This window comes from Pelobates fuscus, chromosome 11, assembly GCF_036172605.1.
Source record: "Pelobates fuscus isolate aPelFus1 chromosome 11, aPelFus1.pri, whole genome shotgun sequence".
NCBI classification, from domain to species: Eukaryota; Metazoa; Chordata; class Amphibia; order Anura; family Pelobatidae; genus Pelobates; species Pelobates fuscus.
Genome location: NC_086327.1, coordinates 125,336,415 through 125,353,706, shown reverse-complemented (window position 1 = coordinate 125,353,706; position 17,292 = coordinate 125,336,415). Strand labels below are relative to the sequence as shown.

The 17,292-nt window shown below is 36.8% G+C and overlaps 1 protein-coding gene across 1 annotated transcript in view; it reads left to right on the top strand.

The window, feature by feature from the left end:
* The window catches only part of POU2AF1 (POU class 2 homeobox associating factor 1), a 59,762-nt gene extending 48,685 nt beyond the window's left edge, over nt 1-11,077 (top strand). The window contains exons 2-5 of the mRNA XM_063436003.1: nt 6,858-6,988; nt 9,216-9,258; nt 9,349-9,635; nt 10,617-11,077. Of these exons, the coding sequence (XP_063292073.1) occupies nt 6,858-6,988; nt 9,216-9,258; nt 9,349-9,635; nt 10,617-10,931 (776 nt within the window). The 3' untranslated portion in view covers nt 10,932-11,077. The remainder of the gene's footprint in view (nt 1-6,857; nt 6,989-9,215; nt 9,259-9,348; nt 9,636-10,616) is intronic.
* The last annotated feature ends 6,215 nt before the right edge of the window (nt 11,078-17,292 follow it).

Sequence of the window (17,292 nt, the reverse complement as noted above, 5' to 3'; positions counted from 1 at the left end):
CCTAAAAATAACAATAAGGGGGGGACCTGCTGTCCCCCCCCGGCCCCCACCCCTGAGCGGTGGGTGGGGGCCCTAAAATTAACAATAAGGGGGGGACCTATTGTCCCCCCCGGCCCCCACCCCTGAGCGGTGGGTGGGGGCCCTAAAAATAACAATAAGGGGGGCCTATTGTCGCCCCCAGCCCCCCCTTATTGTTAATTTTAGGGCCCCCACCCACCACTCAAGGGTGGGGGCCAGGGGGGACAGTAGGTCCCCCCCTTACTGCTATTTTTAGGGCCCCCACCCACCGCTCAGGGGTGGGGGCCGGGTGGACAGTAGGTTCCCCCCTTATTGTTATTTTTAGGGCCCCCACCCACTGCTCAGGGGTGGGGGCCGGGAAGGGGACCAGTAGGTCCCCCTTATTGTTAATTTTAGGGCCCACACCCACCACTCAGGGGTGGGGGTCGGGAGGGACATTAGGTCCCCCCTTATTGTTATTTTTAGGGCCCCCACCCACCGCTCAGGGGTGGGTGCCAGGGGGGAGGACAATAGGGCCCCCCCTATTGGTATTTAGGGCCCCCACCCGCCGCTCAGTGGTGGGGGCTGGGGGGGAGGACAATAGGGCCCCCCTATTGGTATTTAGGGCCCCCACCTGCTCAGGGAGGGGGGACCTTTTTTTTTTTTTTTTTTAACAGTGAGCAGCCACAGTAATTTTTACTTTGTATTAGTAAATTTGGCCACAAAAAAAAAATAGAGGGGGACCGAACATCACATATGTTCGCCATCCGTGGCGAACGCGAACACGCTATGTTCGCCAGGAACTATTCACCAGCGAACCGTTCGGGACATCACTAGTAGACAGCATAATCTTAAAGTAGGACTAAAGCATGTTAAACAACTGCAAAGATTTGGTTCCACCTCGAAGGGTTCTCAGATATGAGAGTCTAGAACTTTATAAAACCCAGTTAGAGTAGCTGTTAACATGCAATTACGGCTTTAAAGAGGGTATGAAGTTGCAAAACAGAACTTCACCATGATGTAGCCGGGCCTGTGAAGAGAGTGGGTGAAGTAAGGTATCCCAAACATCTTTCAGCCAATGCCCACCAATGGCAGTCACAGTCCCACACATTGGCGCTGGTCAGTGAGTCAAGTATTATATAAACTGGCAAGTTGGTACTCTGAAGACAGGTCAGGTTGTGTATAGTGTTCACCAGTCTTGGGGTCCTGACTTGGGTATGCTCCTCTTCAGCACTTGCCTGTGCACCGCTGTTCTCTGGCATTGCCAATTTGGTCTATGCCACTTGAGATGGGTCGTAGGGCCTGTAACCACGTGGCGGACGCAGGGACTTTGGTGTGGCTGTGCACGTAAAGTTGTTAGGGGACCTTGTGTGGTGGGCAGGAGTTATATGCTTGAACTTCTGACAAAACATTTCAAAGAGGTTGTCCAGCCAGAGTAGAAATCCAAGGTTCTCCTCTAGGTGTTTCCGAGAGCATGTTGTCCTGCCATGTTGGGCATGCCCTTTGTGTTTGCAACTTGTGTTTCAGCAGGACTGCCAACCACCCATGGAGGTAAGGAACACTTGAGTTGTAGACCAGGATCACCCCCGCAGGTCCATGGGGGAGAGGGGAATAGTGGGGCCTCAGTTAAATTAGTTTGCACGTGCCTGGCTTTAAGATCGGCCACCTCCCCTTTCTACAACGCCCACTAGGCCTTACTCACAAGCGGCAAAGATCACTGCCGATGACTGCTGGAAGTAGCCCTGAGCCAGTCAGTAGATGCAGGATGGCAGTCTCATTCTGTCAGCTCAAGATAAAGAGCCCAAGATACTGGCAACTGGACTAAATCAACAAGAACACTTCCAGTTGCCATTACAGTCAGACAGAAAGGCAGGCACAAGAAAATGCTGCAACAAAAAAACTAGAAATGGCCTGTACTGGGGCCACTCAGTTGGCCTTATGGTAAAGCATCCACTGAAGCATCCAATGAAAATACATACAACAAATTCAATAGTAGACCACAAAGAGAAACATGTTACTGAACTACAAAAATATTTTTCAGTAATCCAGGACTTGGTTAATGAAGCAGTTTTGGTTTATAGATCATGCCACTACAGTCTCACTATTCAGTTCTCTGCCATTTAGGAGTTAAATAACTTTGTTTATGCAGCCCTAGGCACACCTTCCTGCATATGACTTGTGCACCATTCCGAAACACTTTCTGTAAAGAGACATTTAATGTTTACATATTTAAACCTCATTAATTGCACAGTCTATTTAATTTAGAATTTCATATCTACTACACTGTTAATAGCCTGATACCTTGCAGGAGCCTCCTGTGGGTGATTAAAGCTTAATTTACAGAGCAGGAGATAAACATATTCTAAAGAAAGTTAACATCTGATTGAAAGTGAAGCCTTTTTTTTTTTAATGCAGGCTCTGTGAGTCACAGCCATCGGAGGTGTGACTAGGACTGCATGAACAGAAATAAAGAAATGTAACTACTAAATTTTAGAGAATTGAGCAGTACGACAAATTGTTTTTGTGAATATAGTGTCCCTTTAAAGTGCTCAGTACTTTTCATCAAAGATGTTATCTTTACCTGAGTTGTATTTGTAAATGGTAAATTTCTCTCAACAGTCAGTAGTGGTTCAAATGGGTTTCTGTGGAAGTACTGTGCGTTTCACAATTACTCCAGCATGTTCATTCCAATGATAAATCCCTGGGCATAGTGTCTTGTTTCTTTTGGGCATCTTTCCAAGCCTTTTTGGAAGTGGAAGATAAGAAGGTAGAGCTATGATGCAAGATATGTTTGCAGCTTTTGCAAAAACAATGTATCTGGCATCACTGAGAAAAATCGTATGCATTCTTGTACACTATGTGCTTGGATTACCCCGCTGAACTCTGTACGAACATAAAGATTTGTATCTATTTTCAAACTGCAATTTATTTAGAGAATATATTTCCAAATACTTAATTTAATAAGCCATACAACAACGACAATTATGTTAGTTACCAAACTACAATTTGTGGTGACTTGAGAAATAAATTGCACTATCAAATACAAATACCGTGATGAGAGAAAAAAAAAAATCTCATTTTTAGCAAATGGAATTTTTTCCAACTGCGAATGTTGTCTAAGTTTATTGTCGAGTTACCAAAAACCACCACTGATTGTCTATCAAAGACTGAAATCCTTACTAAATTTGAATGAAAACCTAAATGCTGTCCTTGCATGACCTCCCACATCTTGGAGAACAAGAATTGGCCTTTCATAAGTGAACCTATGCTATTTAATCGTAACTCTTTCCACCATTTATATAAATATTGGCAACATCGACAATAAACCAGACAATTAGAGCACTATTTTATATAGTAAAAATTACTGTATAATTTATCATAGGTGCAAATAAATGTTAATAAGTTACATTGTAATCTGTAATGGTTATATTTAAAATTTAACACAAGTACGATAAGAAAAAAATAGAGACTTGGAGGAATTTTCTAAATATATCTGTATCATTGTTTCCAACAAAGTTTGTCGTTATTTGCTCTTTGATTTGTCTTCAGAGATATATTTCACACCATCACTCACTAAACAGTTATGCTTCCTGTGACTCATTTACAACAATGCTATCTGCTGGAATCATGTAATAATCTTGAGTGTGCAAGTTTGCAGATGCTGACATCAAAGTAGAAATTCAGAACATGCCAATATAATCCTGTTTTTTTCTTTTTTTAATAGCAAATATCATATTATACTTTTTGGGTGACCGACACTACAAAACATCACAGCTCTTAAAGTGTCTGAACTCTCACGTCCCACTCATTATACACTTTTATCAAGTATAGATTTTTTTAATGAAATGAGGAACAAATGGTGGAAACCCAATACAGAAATAAACGTTAATCACAATCCTCATTTGTCATTGATTCATGATGATTTCTGAACTTTGTTCAGTATTTTGTTTGTTTTCAACACATTTACAATCCAAAAAATGTCTTCACTGCTTTTCGTAAACACTATTTTTACGTCTTCCGTAACATTGCGTAAGAAATTATTATCAATTCAAAACTTGGCCAACTGAATAGTCATCTTGCATTTGTATAAATTATATTGCAGTTTGAAGGTTATTGAAAGGCAAGCTTATATCGTGATAACATTTACAGCTCAAGAGAGGTGAACCATTTACTATTAAAATGGTAACTCCAAAACGTTTTACTTTTCTTTGAAAAATGCTCTTTTTGGGTATTATTCTTCAGGTCCTCCGCCTAACAAACACTGGAAAAAGTTTTAAAATAAGTTTTATTTCCTGTAATCCAACATCAGGTGAAGCTCCCAGCACTGCGCACCATGCCCTCGTGTGACATCGCGTGTGCCGGAGGTGTAACTAGTACACAAGTTCAAAAAACTCTGGATGTGCAGAAACACGGCACATTCCAACTCCTAAAACCATAACCACTTCTAAAAGCAGAAGTGGTCATGGTGGTTGGAGTAACTCTTTCACATCTTACCATATCCCTATCACAGTATATCACTTCCTCCAAGCGCTCTATGGGAGCCACCCAGGATGGAGAAAAGAGCTCCTGTATTATACACTTCTGAGCTATAGCCTAGAGCTGGTGTGTCAATATAAGTGTTTGAATCTGTGTATATCTATGTGTCTATGTGTTTTGTGCATCTGTATTAGTGTGTTTGAATCTGTATGACTGTGCGGGAATCTGCGAATCTGTGTTTGTGTATTTTTCAGTGTCTGTGTATGAATCCGTGTGTGTGTATCTGTAAAATGTGAAACACGATAAGCTATTGTATTGGCCTGCCATTGAGTTGTACTGGCATCCTGAGCCAAACATTGCCAATCCTCCCCTGTCCTGTATCATAGAGTCTCAGTATGTGCCCGAACAACAAAGCTCCGTGCAAAGAGCACCCTGCCATGGTGTAGCTTGTATTAACAAACCTCAATATTTAGGTCTTAATTCATGCCAAAAGTGACCAGCTGCCCACGCCTGGCACATTGTCACAGTGCTTGTCTGGTGATCCAGGCTTAGCCCTGTGTTATATACTGGAGTGCCAACATTTAACAGTCATGCAAACTGAGCCCTTTGCCTAGTCTAAAAGTGCAATTAGTTGGTTTTGGTTTGCTTGCGTGGGTATAGCTTACTAGGCAATCCTTCTCTTTCTTTCTTTTTTAAGTCAAAAAAGGAAGTTATACAATAATAGGAGGGACTGCACCAATAGCCCACTAGCATACTTAACATACACAATGACTCACTACTTCAAGTGCACATCTACCTTCACACAATTTTCTAAAATACACTGACAATAAAATTCACTGACAATCAGTGTTTGTGAATGCAGGGTTGTATTTATATACACCTCTACATAATAGGAATCCCCCACATTTACACATGCTAACACTGCACAGAATGACACACATTTATACATATAAATCCACAAACCATAATACAATAATTCACATAACCATGACACATAATATTTTCATAAATTTTGGAATGACACTCATTCACCACTACATTGACATAGTTGCTGTACATAAATATACACCCCCTCCATTAACACACACTTAAATGCACAGTTTTTGTTATTTTTTTTTAAAGTGTTGTCAGTGATTGCATTAAACATTGATCTACAAAAATTATTCAGTTAATGTACTGATAATTCTTATCTGGAATGACTGTGATTGCGTAAGCTTGAAAGCTTAACTTAAGGTATTGGATCATTTTTGCATCAATAATGCTGAAAAGCTTGCCAAAAACCTTGAAAAGAAGATGCAAATGTGATTGTGTCAACATCAGTATCACTCTGTGTCAGTTATTAATATGTAGATAATCATCAATCAGTAGACTGTTACAATAGCCACAGTTAGGGTGGTTTGGCAAACTGATGTCGGCAAAAATATCTTGACAATTTACTAAAGGCAATTTGGTTGCAAAATCAGCTTTGTAGTCTAAGTAGATCACTACATGTGGATCATGAATCAAATAAGGGAAAGTTAGATTAAAAACATTTGCAGCCTGGGTATTTATTTTGGGATTTAACTGGGTTCTGGATCAAACTCGGGAGTTTTAGTTTGATAAATATCCATGGAAGCATGCTGGGATGATACTGAGGTGGCAACAAGGTGCTTTAATTGTCATTAAACACTAATAAACTCAAGGTCCTTTATTAACTAGGGAAACTTTTTTTGCAAATTTTTGGTATCTTACTTAGATATACCATGGATTGGCTATAAGGAAAGTCAACCCATATGCCTCTCTCCCATGTAAGATTGAACAGGCTTGGGGGTTTACCAGCTCCCACGCACCTCTCAAAAAGTATCGATATGAAAGGAATCCTGGGATGCTCCAATATCGCTCAGTTTAGTGTAGCTGATTTGTGACCCATTCCGTTAGACGGCCAAGACTCTTTGGGGGCAATTAGACGGCCGTTAGACGGCCAAGACTCTTTGGGGCAATTCCAAAATTTTCCTCAATAAATTAATAAAATCAATAAATTGAGAAAATAAAAAAAAACCTATGGAGAAATTATTTTGAAAAACCCACTGTACATTACAAAAATTCACATTTTTATGTCCATAATGTAAGATCCTTACTAATACTGTATTCATGTTTCATTTCGATGCTGCAATCATAACAATAACAGGTCTAATATCTGATCAATATCTAGCAATATAATTGTGCTCTGTATTATTCAAGCCAACTCAATATCCAAGATGTAGATATTCTACACCACATTCTTAATGACAATAGATTGACTGTTGATCTCACATTTGTTCTATTAACAGATCATCTTGGATCATGGTTGCTTTTCCATGTGTTCCATATGTTTTGCTCATTATTTATATTAAATATTTTTCCAGCTGTGACTTCAGATCATCAACAACATAACCAGCCCCGACCATATCTTGGGGTTCGAGTGAAGGAACCTGTAAAAGAACTCCTGAAAAGAAAACGAGGACATTTTAGCAATACTAACACCTTAACACCCATGGTAACATTTTTTTTCACATAAAAATATATTATAAGACATTAGGAGAGGGCATTTTATTATTTATGAAATATTAATAATATACGCTGGGACATATATTAAATACATATCCCTACTGTAAGAAATATTTTGATGTCCATTTGTTGGTCCGTTAACACACGAGAAAAGAGCTGGTTTGTGAACTCGGAACTTAATTAAATCAATTTATTTTAATGTACAAACAGATTGGAAACTTTCTATTCAATCCAGTAATAATGAAAGGAAACTTTATGAGCACACCTACCATAATATATTGACTAGTTTCACTGCCTTGATTTTGTTTCAATTTCTCGACTCAAATCATATCAAATGTTAATCTTTTCATTCCGATTTCTATTCCTCTCGCTAAGCACGCATTTCACAGTATGAATCTATCTATAGATTAAACTTCAGTTATCTCCCAACCACACTGTGTAATTAAGTATCACACTATTATTCTGTTGTTTTCTTTTTCTGCTAATCTACATCATACATTGGAGGTTACATTGGAGAAACAAAGTGTGAACTAGCTTAGACGGTGATCATATGTCTACCAACCTCTGTTCATCTATATTCCTAAATAATATTACCTCTTACCTTGTATAATGAATTATGTTTTAAAATGAGTTTACTGTCATGTCCTCTGAACACTCTATCAATTCACTGTCAGGGATATTTACTAGAGCGAGAATTGTCAGAAATTCAAATTCAAGGCTGAAACAGCCAAACTAGAAGTATAGCTGCGTGTGTGTAGTGAATGCAGAGTGTGTGTAGTGAATGCAGAGTGTGTGTATACTGGATGCAGAGTGTGTGTATAATGGATGCAGAGTGTGTGCATAATGGATGCAGAGTGTGTGTATAATGGATGCAGAGTGTGTGTATAATGGATGCAGTCAGTGTATGTAGTGAATACAGAGTGTGTGTATAGTGGATAGATTGTGTGTATAATGGATGCAGAGTATGTGTATAATGGATGCAGTCAGTGTATGTAGTGAATACAGTGTGTTTGTATAGTGGATACATTGTGAGTATAGTGGATGCAGTGGATGTATAGTGGATACATTGTGTCTATAGTGGATGCAGTGTAAGGGTAGCGGATGTAGTGTAGGTATAGTAATTGCAGTGTTTGTATAGTGAATTTGGTGTGTTTTTAGTAACCAGGTGCCTGTATGGTAATGAGGGGGCCCAGCACACAAACCTCAGCTTCTGTCAGTATCTCTCTCTGACGCAAGCGAGCCGGGCATAGGTGCCTCGTGAAGTGTTGCCATGGTAACCCACAGCAATGCTCTGAGAGCCGGGGGCTCGCAAGAGTTGGATAGAGGAGCCTATAAAAACTGAAGTTAGTGAGTGCTGGGACCCCTCTTCCCTGTACATGATGCAGCCAGTGGCCTGGGGACTCGCAGGTTCATATATATATATATATATATATATATATATATATATATATATATATGTATATATATATATATATATATATATATTCATTTGAAGAAAGGTGCACTCACAGGACTTCATCCATCAATTCTTTTATTCTTAGATATGTGTTACATGTGTAATCAAATCATCAATCAACGTTTCGACCCCTAAAGGGTCTTTTTCAAGATCTTGAAAAAGACCCTTTAGGGGTCGAAACGTTGATTGATGATTTGATTACACATGTAACACATATCTAAGAATAAAAGAATTGATGGATGAAGTCCTGTGAGTGCACCTTTCTTCAAATGAATATATATATACCTATGCTGAGGTTTGCACCCAGGCAGGAACACAAAGGAAAAAATTTTTGAAGGGTGATTGCCAAGAATATCTTTGTATATATATATATATATATATATATAGTGATAATCATCATATATGTGCACATTGAGAATGCGGGGCCCTTGTGCCCTTGGCGTCTCGGCCCCATACAGCTGTATCAGCTGTACTTCCCTGATGGCAGCCCAGTTTTATTAACATTTCATTAGATTACAAATTGTAATCATCCTGCAGCTCGGAAAAAAAGACAGTGACGACCATATATAGGCAAATGTACATTCTTCACTGTTCTAACTCAATTATGAAGATACATATTGTTGGTAACCATAGCAAAGTGATGACAAATAATTGAAATGTGTAACTTCATGGTGTTTTTAATTGTTACACTCATAAATTAACCGAGCCTTGAGATTATGAATTAAATTAGTCGACCACTTTTTCTTCTATCTTTTTCTAGGTGACTTCAACCTACCAGACATATCCTACCTATGCCCCAATGGGTAATTATTCTAAATTATTATTATTATATTTAATTCTTTCACATAAGCATTTTAAGCTATCTTCATATGATGCTCATTGTCTTTTACCAGTTTCAAATTCCACTGACTTTTCCTATGTTGATACGACTGTTACCACGTCAGCATTGCCTCTACATGATGAAGGAACTGTTTATACAAGTTGGATTTCCCAGCCTCCCACAGCTGCTTTCCAACCTTTAACCCAATGGACAACATGTCCAGAATACATTTCACATGAAACTGTTAGCTGCCCATATACTGGAGATATGTATGTCCAACCAATGTGTCAAGGTTACACAGTGGTTGGACCACCTTCCGTTTTGACCTACACTTCTCAACCACTACTAACTAACTTCACAGTAAGTAAACCTGCTAAAAAAAAATCATGAATACATATTGTTTACATAATGTATATTGAGATAAAAATCTAAACATGTTTTTCAAAAGCAAGGGAATATTCGAAAAAATTTTATACTAAATGCATAGTGTATGTAAGAAAGGTGCAGTAAGTAACATGAATCAAAGGTTTTTGATATTTCAACAATTTCATTGTTTATATAAATATAAGTTTTCATTGGACGAAGTAATTAACAGGTAACTCACCATATTTCTATGTTTTGGCTAAACATTATTGTATTTACAATTCAACAACACCTGAAGTGTTATCTATTGGCTAATCTTGTTGTGAAACATACACAATGTACCAATTCCATATTATATTTTAAGCAAAACAGATGAGTTTAATTTCTGCATAAATTAGACTAATATATAGTGTTCTTAAATCACTGTTTTCATTTTCAACTAATGATAGATTGGCATGTAAGTAAATGCATTTTACATATAACGTGTAACAGGTTTCATAAAATCCTTTATTCTGGGATAACAATAAAAATATAGAATAAACACCTTTACTATGACTATTTCTATTTCAGTTTTGGAAGTTTGGCTCTATGTTCTCTTGAGCTCTTGTTGACCAAAATTTCCATTATTCCCTGCCAGCATGGGTTTGCAGAGATATGTCTAAAATGTTATGCTAGCTACACACTAACATGCTATTTCAAATAAAAGAGGAATAAAATAATTTAATAATCATCAATCTAGATTAACATTTCAAAAATCAACATAATAAATCCACTAAAATCCAATAAATCCATTGATGATCATAGTGGGACAAGAATTCAAAATTAGAGACAGATACTAAAGATTATTAAAGTAGCTCTGATTAACTTTTGCTCAAAAGTATGTAAGTTTTATTAAGTACTTGCTTACGTTATTGGGTTTATTGAACAGTCCATAATATTAATATTTAATAACAGTATTATCTCTGCTTTTCGTGCCAGGCAAGAAGTGCCACTCCAGGCATTGCTACCCAAATTGAGTACACAGACCAGCAAGCGCCATTTACTTATATTCCATGGGCTCAGTCGATCCCCACGATTCCTGCAGCAAGTCACACCTTACCCTACCAGGCCACTCCAACCATGCTCGGACAGCAATTTGTCCCCATACCCATTTCACTTCCAGAACCTGTACCACAAGAACATGATGACACAAGACCAGAAATGAACAATATATCAATTGAGAAACTACTTCAGGAGGATGAAGATAATGAAACTTATGCCATACAACACACGCTTTCACTTGCAGGTCTTTAGTCATCATCATCAACAACATCATCATCACCATCTTCATAATTAAGTTACAGATATGAGAAAAAAGGCTGAACTTGACGGACCCAAGTCTTTTGTTTCAGCCTATATAACTATGTAACTATGTAAGTTGAATTTGAAAACGTTGGTTGTCATTATGTAAGCTCATCGAGCAGGGCCCTCAACCCCTTCTGTTCTGTACGTCCAATGGTCTGATCTCAATTATGTGTCTGTTAGTCCACCCATTGTACAGCGCTACGGAATTTGTTGGCGCTACATAAATAATAAAATAATAATAATAATAAAGGAGCATCATAGTATTTTACAGTTTGTTATCCGTTAAATATATTTTTAAGCTGCTAAATGGACAGCATTCTTTGAAATACCAGATGCAGTTGTAGATTCTATTGTGGTCAGGAAGCATTTCCAAATTTTTAGTTTTTAGAATGCAAATTCATGCAATTTTATCTTCGTGACATTTAGAAGAATTGGCTTTGTAAAGTTAACTTGTCTCCTTACAATTATCCTCAGGAGCCAGAAATCACTCTGTAAATGTCAACATGCTGTTCATTCACGACAAACCTTAATGAAAGTTACTGATGTGTTTGGCTAAATAGTGAATTGTTGTGAATTGATGATGAAATTGCAATATTTATACAAAAAGAGATAAGATAGGAAAAAAAAAAATTCTTGCGACCTATGACTAAACATTGGAATTTATCACAATTAAACAACTGTATAGTAAAAAACCTTATATGTTCTTATTAGTGTTTAATCTCGGCACTGTTTTCAGGATTTCGTCTTTCATACAACACGAAGGAAAGTCAACAATAAAATGCCTATCCAAACTCAAGAATTATCAAGAGGCATTATTATATTCAGGTCCAAAGTACTTCTTGGTTTACCTTTTTTTATTTCCACAGTAAATAACTTTTTAATATACCGGTATAATTGCCAAGCTTATTATGTTGCAAATACAAAATCTGTAATTACTCTTATATCCACAGTCTTTCATTATAATTTTTCTCCATAAGAAAATATAATTTGCAGTTATTTAATAAAATATTTGACTCTCGATCTCGAGTATTGCCTACACACTTCTCATTGTTTAGTTTATAAATCCATAGGACATCTCCTTTATAAGGAATTGTTTTCCAGATTTATTTACCTTGAAAAAGAGGAGAAGACATTGAAGTCCAACAATGTTGTAATCCGGGGTTGGGATTACAGCATTTAATTCACCTTTCAAGGGCATATAATTTATAAATCGTATAATGTAAATATTCAATTCATTGAGTCCTTAAAGGTGCCGAGGTGTGCCAGAGTGCTCACCCTTTCCACTAGCCTGGAACCTATAGTGTAGTCAAATAACTGGTTTAAAGGAATACTCCAACCACCATAACCACTTCTGCTTTTACAAGTGGCCATGGTGGTAGGAATCTGTATGTGCAGTGTTTCTGTTAAAAAAAGCTGCACATCCAGAGACATTTGCACTTTTGTGTTTTAGGGACTATTTGCCCCATGGCACTCATGACTTAATAAACAGCCCGATAGTATGTTCAGTTCTGCAAAAATTACATTTGTTGTCAGCACACACTGCGCTCTGCCATTAGGCATTCTCTGCTTCTCTGCTTGTAGGCAGTGCTGGGAGTACATCTGCAAGGAAAAGCCAACATCTCTCCTCCCTCTGTGCACTCCAGCATCATCTCTATCCATTGACAGTCATTTATAATTTTTTTTTAATTATCCCTCACCTCCCTGTCTAGCCAGACTCCCTCCCCTTGCCATTGAGTGCACTCTTGAGACAGAGAAATTGTCCACTCAAATGCTTCCCTATGAGAAGCATTTGATTGGACCTCGCGAAGGAGCCAGTGACATCAGACTTGGCATGGAAAAAACACTGCTTGGAGCTGGCTTTCAGATAAGTTTATTTTATATTTTTAACTTTATAATGGGAGGGGGTGGGGCATAATTAGCAATTCCAAATAGGGAATAATGCAATAAAGTATTAACTAAATAAAAAAAAAATCTACTCTTCCCTCTCTAACAACACAATTCAAAAGAAAGCAGAGCAGAAAAGCTTGTATAATATCATCTATTGGCCATAGTCAACAGTGCGGTTTCTCTACTTTAGAGCATTCTCAGAATTATAATATATAATTAGAATACAAAGGAATTTAAGCGAGGTCATTTGATTAAAAGCTTTAAAGTATCTTCTTTGACAATAAAGAAAAAATAATAATACACAGTACACAGTAGCAGAAAACAGTAGTTGTTAATATGGATAATCTTGATGGATTTGCAGAACTTGAATCTTTTTCACTATCTCAAAAATGTCATACAATAAAACACACAGAATAAAATACCTTTAGAGACTGTTATATACATTACTTCAAAACAAAGATTACTATCTCATTAGATCTATTAAGCTTTCATTTACAAAGATTCTATTTTATCATTTAATTAACATCTGTCATGTTTTACGGATATAATGTCAGTGTTTGGCAATCCTATAAATGCCAAGTTTGATAGAAAGATAATACCTTCAGGGGAATAACAAGTGTTCTTGCATATATAAACTTGTCTAGAGCTTACTTTCTAACGCTAACTTAATGCACATCTAGAGGTTACAGATTTGAAAATTATACGGGATTAAAGCCTCAAATTAATATTGTTCGATAGGCTTTTCCAATGATTTAATAATTTGTATAAACTCTTTTTATATTTGTTTTGAAGATTAAAATATAAAATAATGTATCGTATGTAAATAAAAAAAATCAATACATTAAAAAAAAATCAAAATAATACAAAATTATTATTTTTTTTAAAATGTTAAATCGTTAAAAGTTTAGCCAAAATAAATAATTTGAAAAGCTCATACAAAAATATTAATTTGAAACAAAAATTATAAAATTCAGAGACTGGAATAAGCAGGAAGGATAGTAAGGTCACTAAAGGATAAGAGACTAATGTAGCAGAGTTATTCACTGAAGAGAGAACTGCTTTGAATTAAAATTGACCTAAAAGTGAATTTGAAATGTAAGGCTGAGATAGCCAAACTGGAAGCATAGCTGGTTTCCGCTCATTAATAGTGAAAGAAAAAGACTTTTCAGGACTTTTCCCCATTTAATATTGCACACTTTGTGCATTTGAGGATGGAATCATTACTGTTGGCCCAACAGAAACAGTTAAACTATCTGTGCCCCTTGTCAACACATACCATTCTCAGTCATCCATACAGTCCACAATACATGAAGGCTGGTCCAAATGGCCAGCACCCTACTGCCTATTTTTCTTGCAATACAAACAAAAATCAGTCTATTGGAATGGTAAATACTAATGAGAAGCATATTGGAACAAAATGTTGCATCGGTCACAATTAGCTCTGCAGTTTCCTTCCCCATGAGCACTTTTTTTACGGATAGCTAGAGATGCTGCTGAGAGGCTGAGCAACTAAATATGTTAAGTCTTTTGGGCATCTTTAAAAAAAAAAAAAAATCAATAATATATTTTCTGGGCATAGACCCCTCAGGCATGAATAGACATTCTTGCAGAATATCTGACATTGCTTGTTGAATTTGCACTGGGCCATTAAGTCATGGATGCCCTAAAAGATGGGTCTGCATATTGTTTGTTCTTCAAGTGCTATCGTTGGGATGGACTCTGACCTCGTTAAAATGATTGTGGTTTTTCAACTAAGGGTATCCATACATTTATGTTGTTAAACAGGTCATGATGCTTCATTGAATCAGGGGTTGAGTACATTGGGTTAAGCCCAACCCAACAAGTCAGGAGGTAGACGCTCATTCCCCAGCATGTGTAAAGGAACACGGCAGACCCCTAAAGCCCTTTAGTTTACTGAAGTTCTTCATATGGGAAAAATATGTCCTCTTCTTTTTCATTTTATGAAAGGTGCAATCACTCAAAAGGTCCTGTTACTTCCTTGTTGGTTAGTTCAGTGGAGCTAAATTCAAGAGGCAGAAATTTCCCAGAGCACCTGTATTTCTCTTGATCAGCCAACAGACAAACAAGACGCGCCATAATATATAAATACGAAGACCCAGATCAAGTTGAACAACTTCATGTGCTTGATTGACTAACCTAGCAGTGTTCAAGAAAATCAATCAACATAAGACTAATAGATAAGTGAGTTGTACATCTGAACGTGGGCAGATGTACAACTCCAACTTACAGTTATTTGACCCGGTGCTTGATTGCACTAAATGTATGAAAGAAAAAAGTCAGCACTCCCAGGTAGCTTTCTTAGAAACTTATTTTATTAAAAAAAAGTGTAACAGTCTGTTACTTTTTAGTAAAAGAAGTTCCTAAGAAAGCTATCTGGGAGTACTGAGTTTATGAACCTTAAATCACAGCTGTCCAGCTTCTCCTTTGCCAAGCAGGCATATAGAATTGCATTCCCCCCCAAAACATTGTTACAAGAACATTTATTGTTCTATCTTACAAATGTGTTTTCTCAAAAAATTACTATGAATCACAATGGGCTCTCACAATTTCTTTTTTTTTTTTTTTTAAATATGGAGATATGCAGCCGTTCTTGCACATTGTTGACTTCTCAAAGATCAATGCATAGGTTTTAGAGATAAGTATCTAACTTTCAAATCTGGTACAATATACTCCCGGGCCTCAAAACAACATATGACGATATCTCTCATCTGACAACAATTTGTTAAGCCACATCTTCAGTATTCAGCAAATATATCTCCTGTTTTATTAATGTTGCAGTTACTTACGTTTTTTTAGGTGTATTTTGTATATATAATATATATATGGTTACTGATGGATTATCTTCACTATCTCTACCGCATTTTTCTTCTTCCTTTTTTGTTTCTCACTTTAATTTTTACCATTGCTATGCTTTCTCAGAACAAAATTAAACCCACTTTGTTGGGGTCTACGTAGTCAAGACATTGGAATCTTTGGAATTCATATTTACCCTAGATATGGATTGGGCAAATTATATTAATTTTCCGTAATATGAACAATGGCAGTATCTGTCCTTCCAACACATTGTTAACTGAACTTTATCTGATATTGTTAATGTCTTCTTTTCTATTTTACTATAAGTTGCCCCTTTTGAGTATGTAGGGTAAATTGTACTTTCCAGGAGATACAGAGCAAGTTTGGACAAACTCCATATAGTGTTGATCTTCCCAGTTAAGCTTGGGAATGATTGTGAATTGAGGAGTCTATAGGAGCTTCCTTCAGGACCACTTTTGATGGTACAAGCATAAATAAATACATCGTGTTGGCTAAGGCACACATGAAAACTGTTCTAGCAACTGAAATAAAGTCTATACGTGTATTCTTTTTTTTATTTTTCAATAAATGATAATCAGTATACCTTTCTCATTAGCATAAAATTATGCTGAAGGCAAGCAGTTATCTTAATGCCTTGTGTCCAAGACAAAGGAGTCAACAGGAGAGCGAGAAGATGTGTTAATTGGTTCTGCTGGGTTTACTCGGGTATTTCCTTACACAGTGGTCCACACTGTCCCTCATTTGGATCCCTACCTGCATTTTAAATCAAATTGAAATGGCTCATTATCTAGTTGAAGATGAACATGTAGACTGCAGTTACATTATTTTCAGCTGATGTGCGATGGGGCTGTACCTATAAAACACTGACTGAACTTTATCAGATTCAGGACATCAACGGAAAATTAACCAGCAACGTACATCAAAACATTGAAAAAATGCAGTACATGCAATCCAAATATCCAAAGACGTATCATAAAGATGCTAATCTGTCACAAGATGTTAGGCATGTGGGAGGATAAAAAGAAAATAAAGAAAATCATTTGTTTGAACAAAGGTACACTCTTAACATGATGCGTGTGAACATTTTCTGCAGAAAAATGCTGAGTAGGATGTGAAAATATTAATTTTACTAATTTTATTTATGCAACAGCAGAAAGTGAATAAAGTAAATAAAAATGATTACACGTGTACGGTAAAATTTTAAAGGTTTTTTTGTTTTGTTAATACTAGTGGAAAGTCTGACTTTGATACAGTTTGTGGTTTGCAGTACATGTACAGGTATGTAGCTTTCCTACAACAACAACAGAAAATAAACATCTCTATTCTAATGGATAATTAAGCTCTGAAATGAATGTTTTAATACAGTGCGTCTCTTCTAAAATACAACACTCACATAAAAAACTGCTCTTCCTATTCCAGTTATTCCCCTTTAAGAGTGTCGCTGTACTTATCCCCCTTAAATGGGATATCTACTCTCACTGGCTAAAAGAATAATCCAATGTTAAAGCCAACATTAGGTTTATTTATTAATTTATTTAACTTTTCTATTATTTCTTTGCCAGACGCTCCTTCCCCCGCCCCCTCCAAT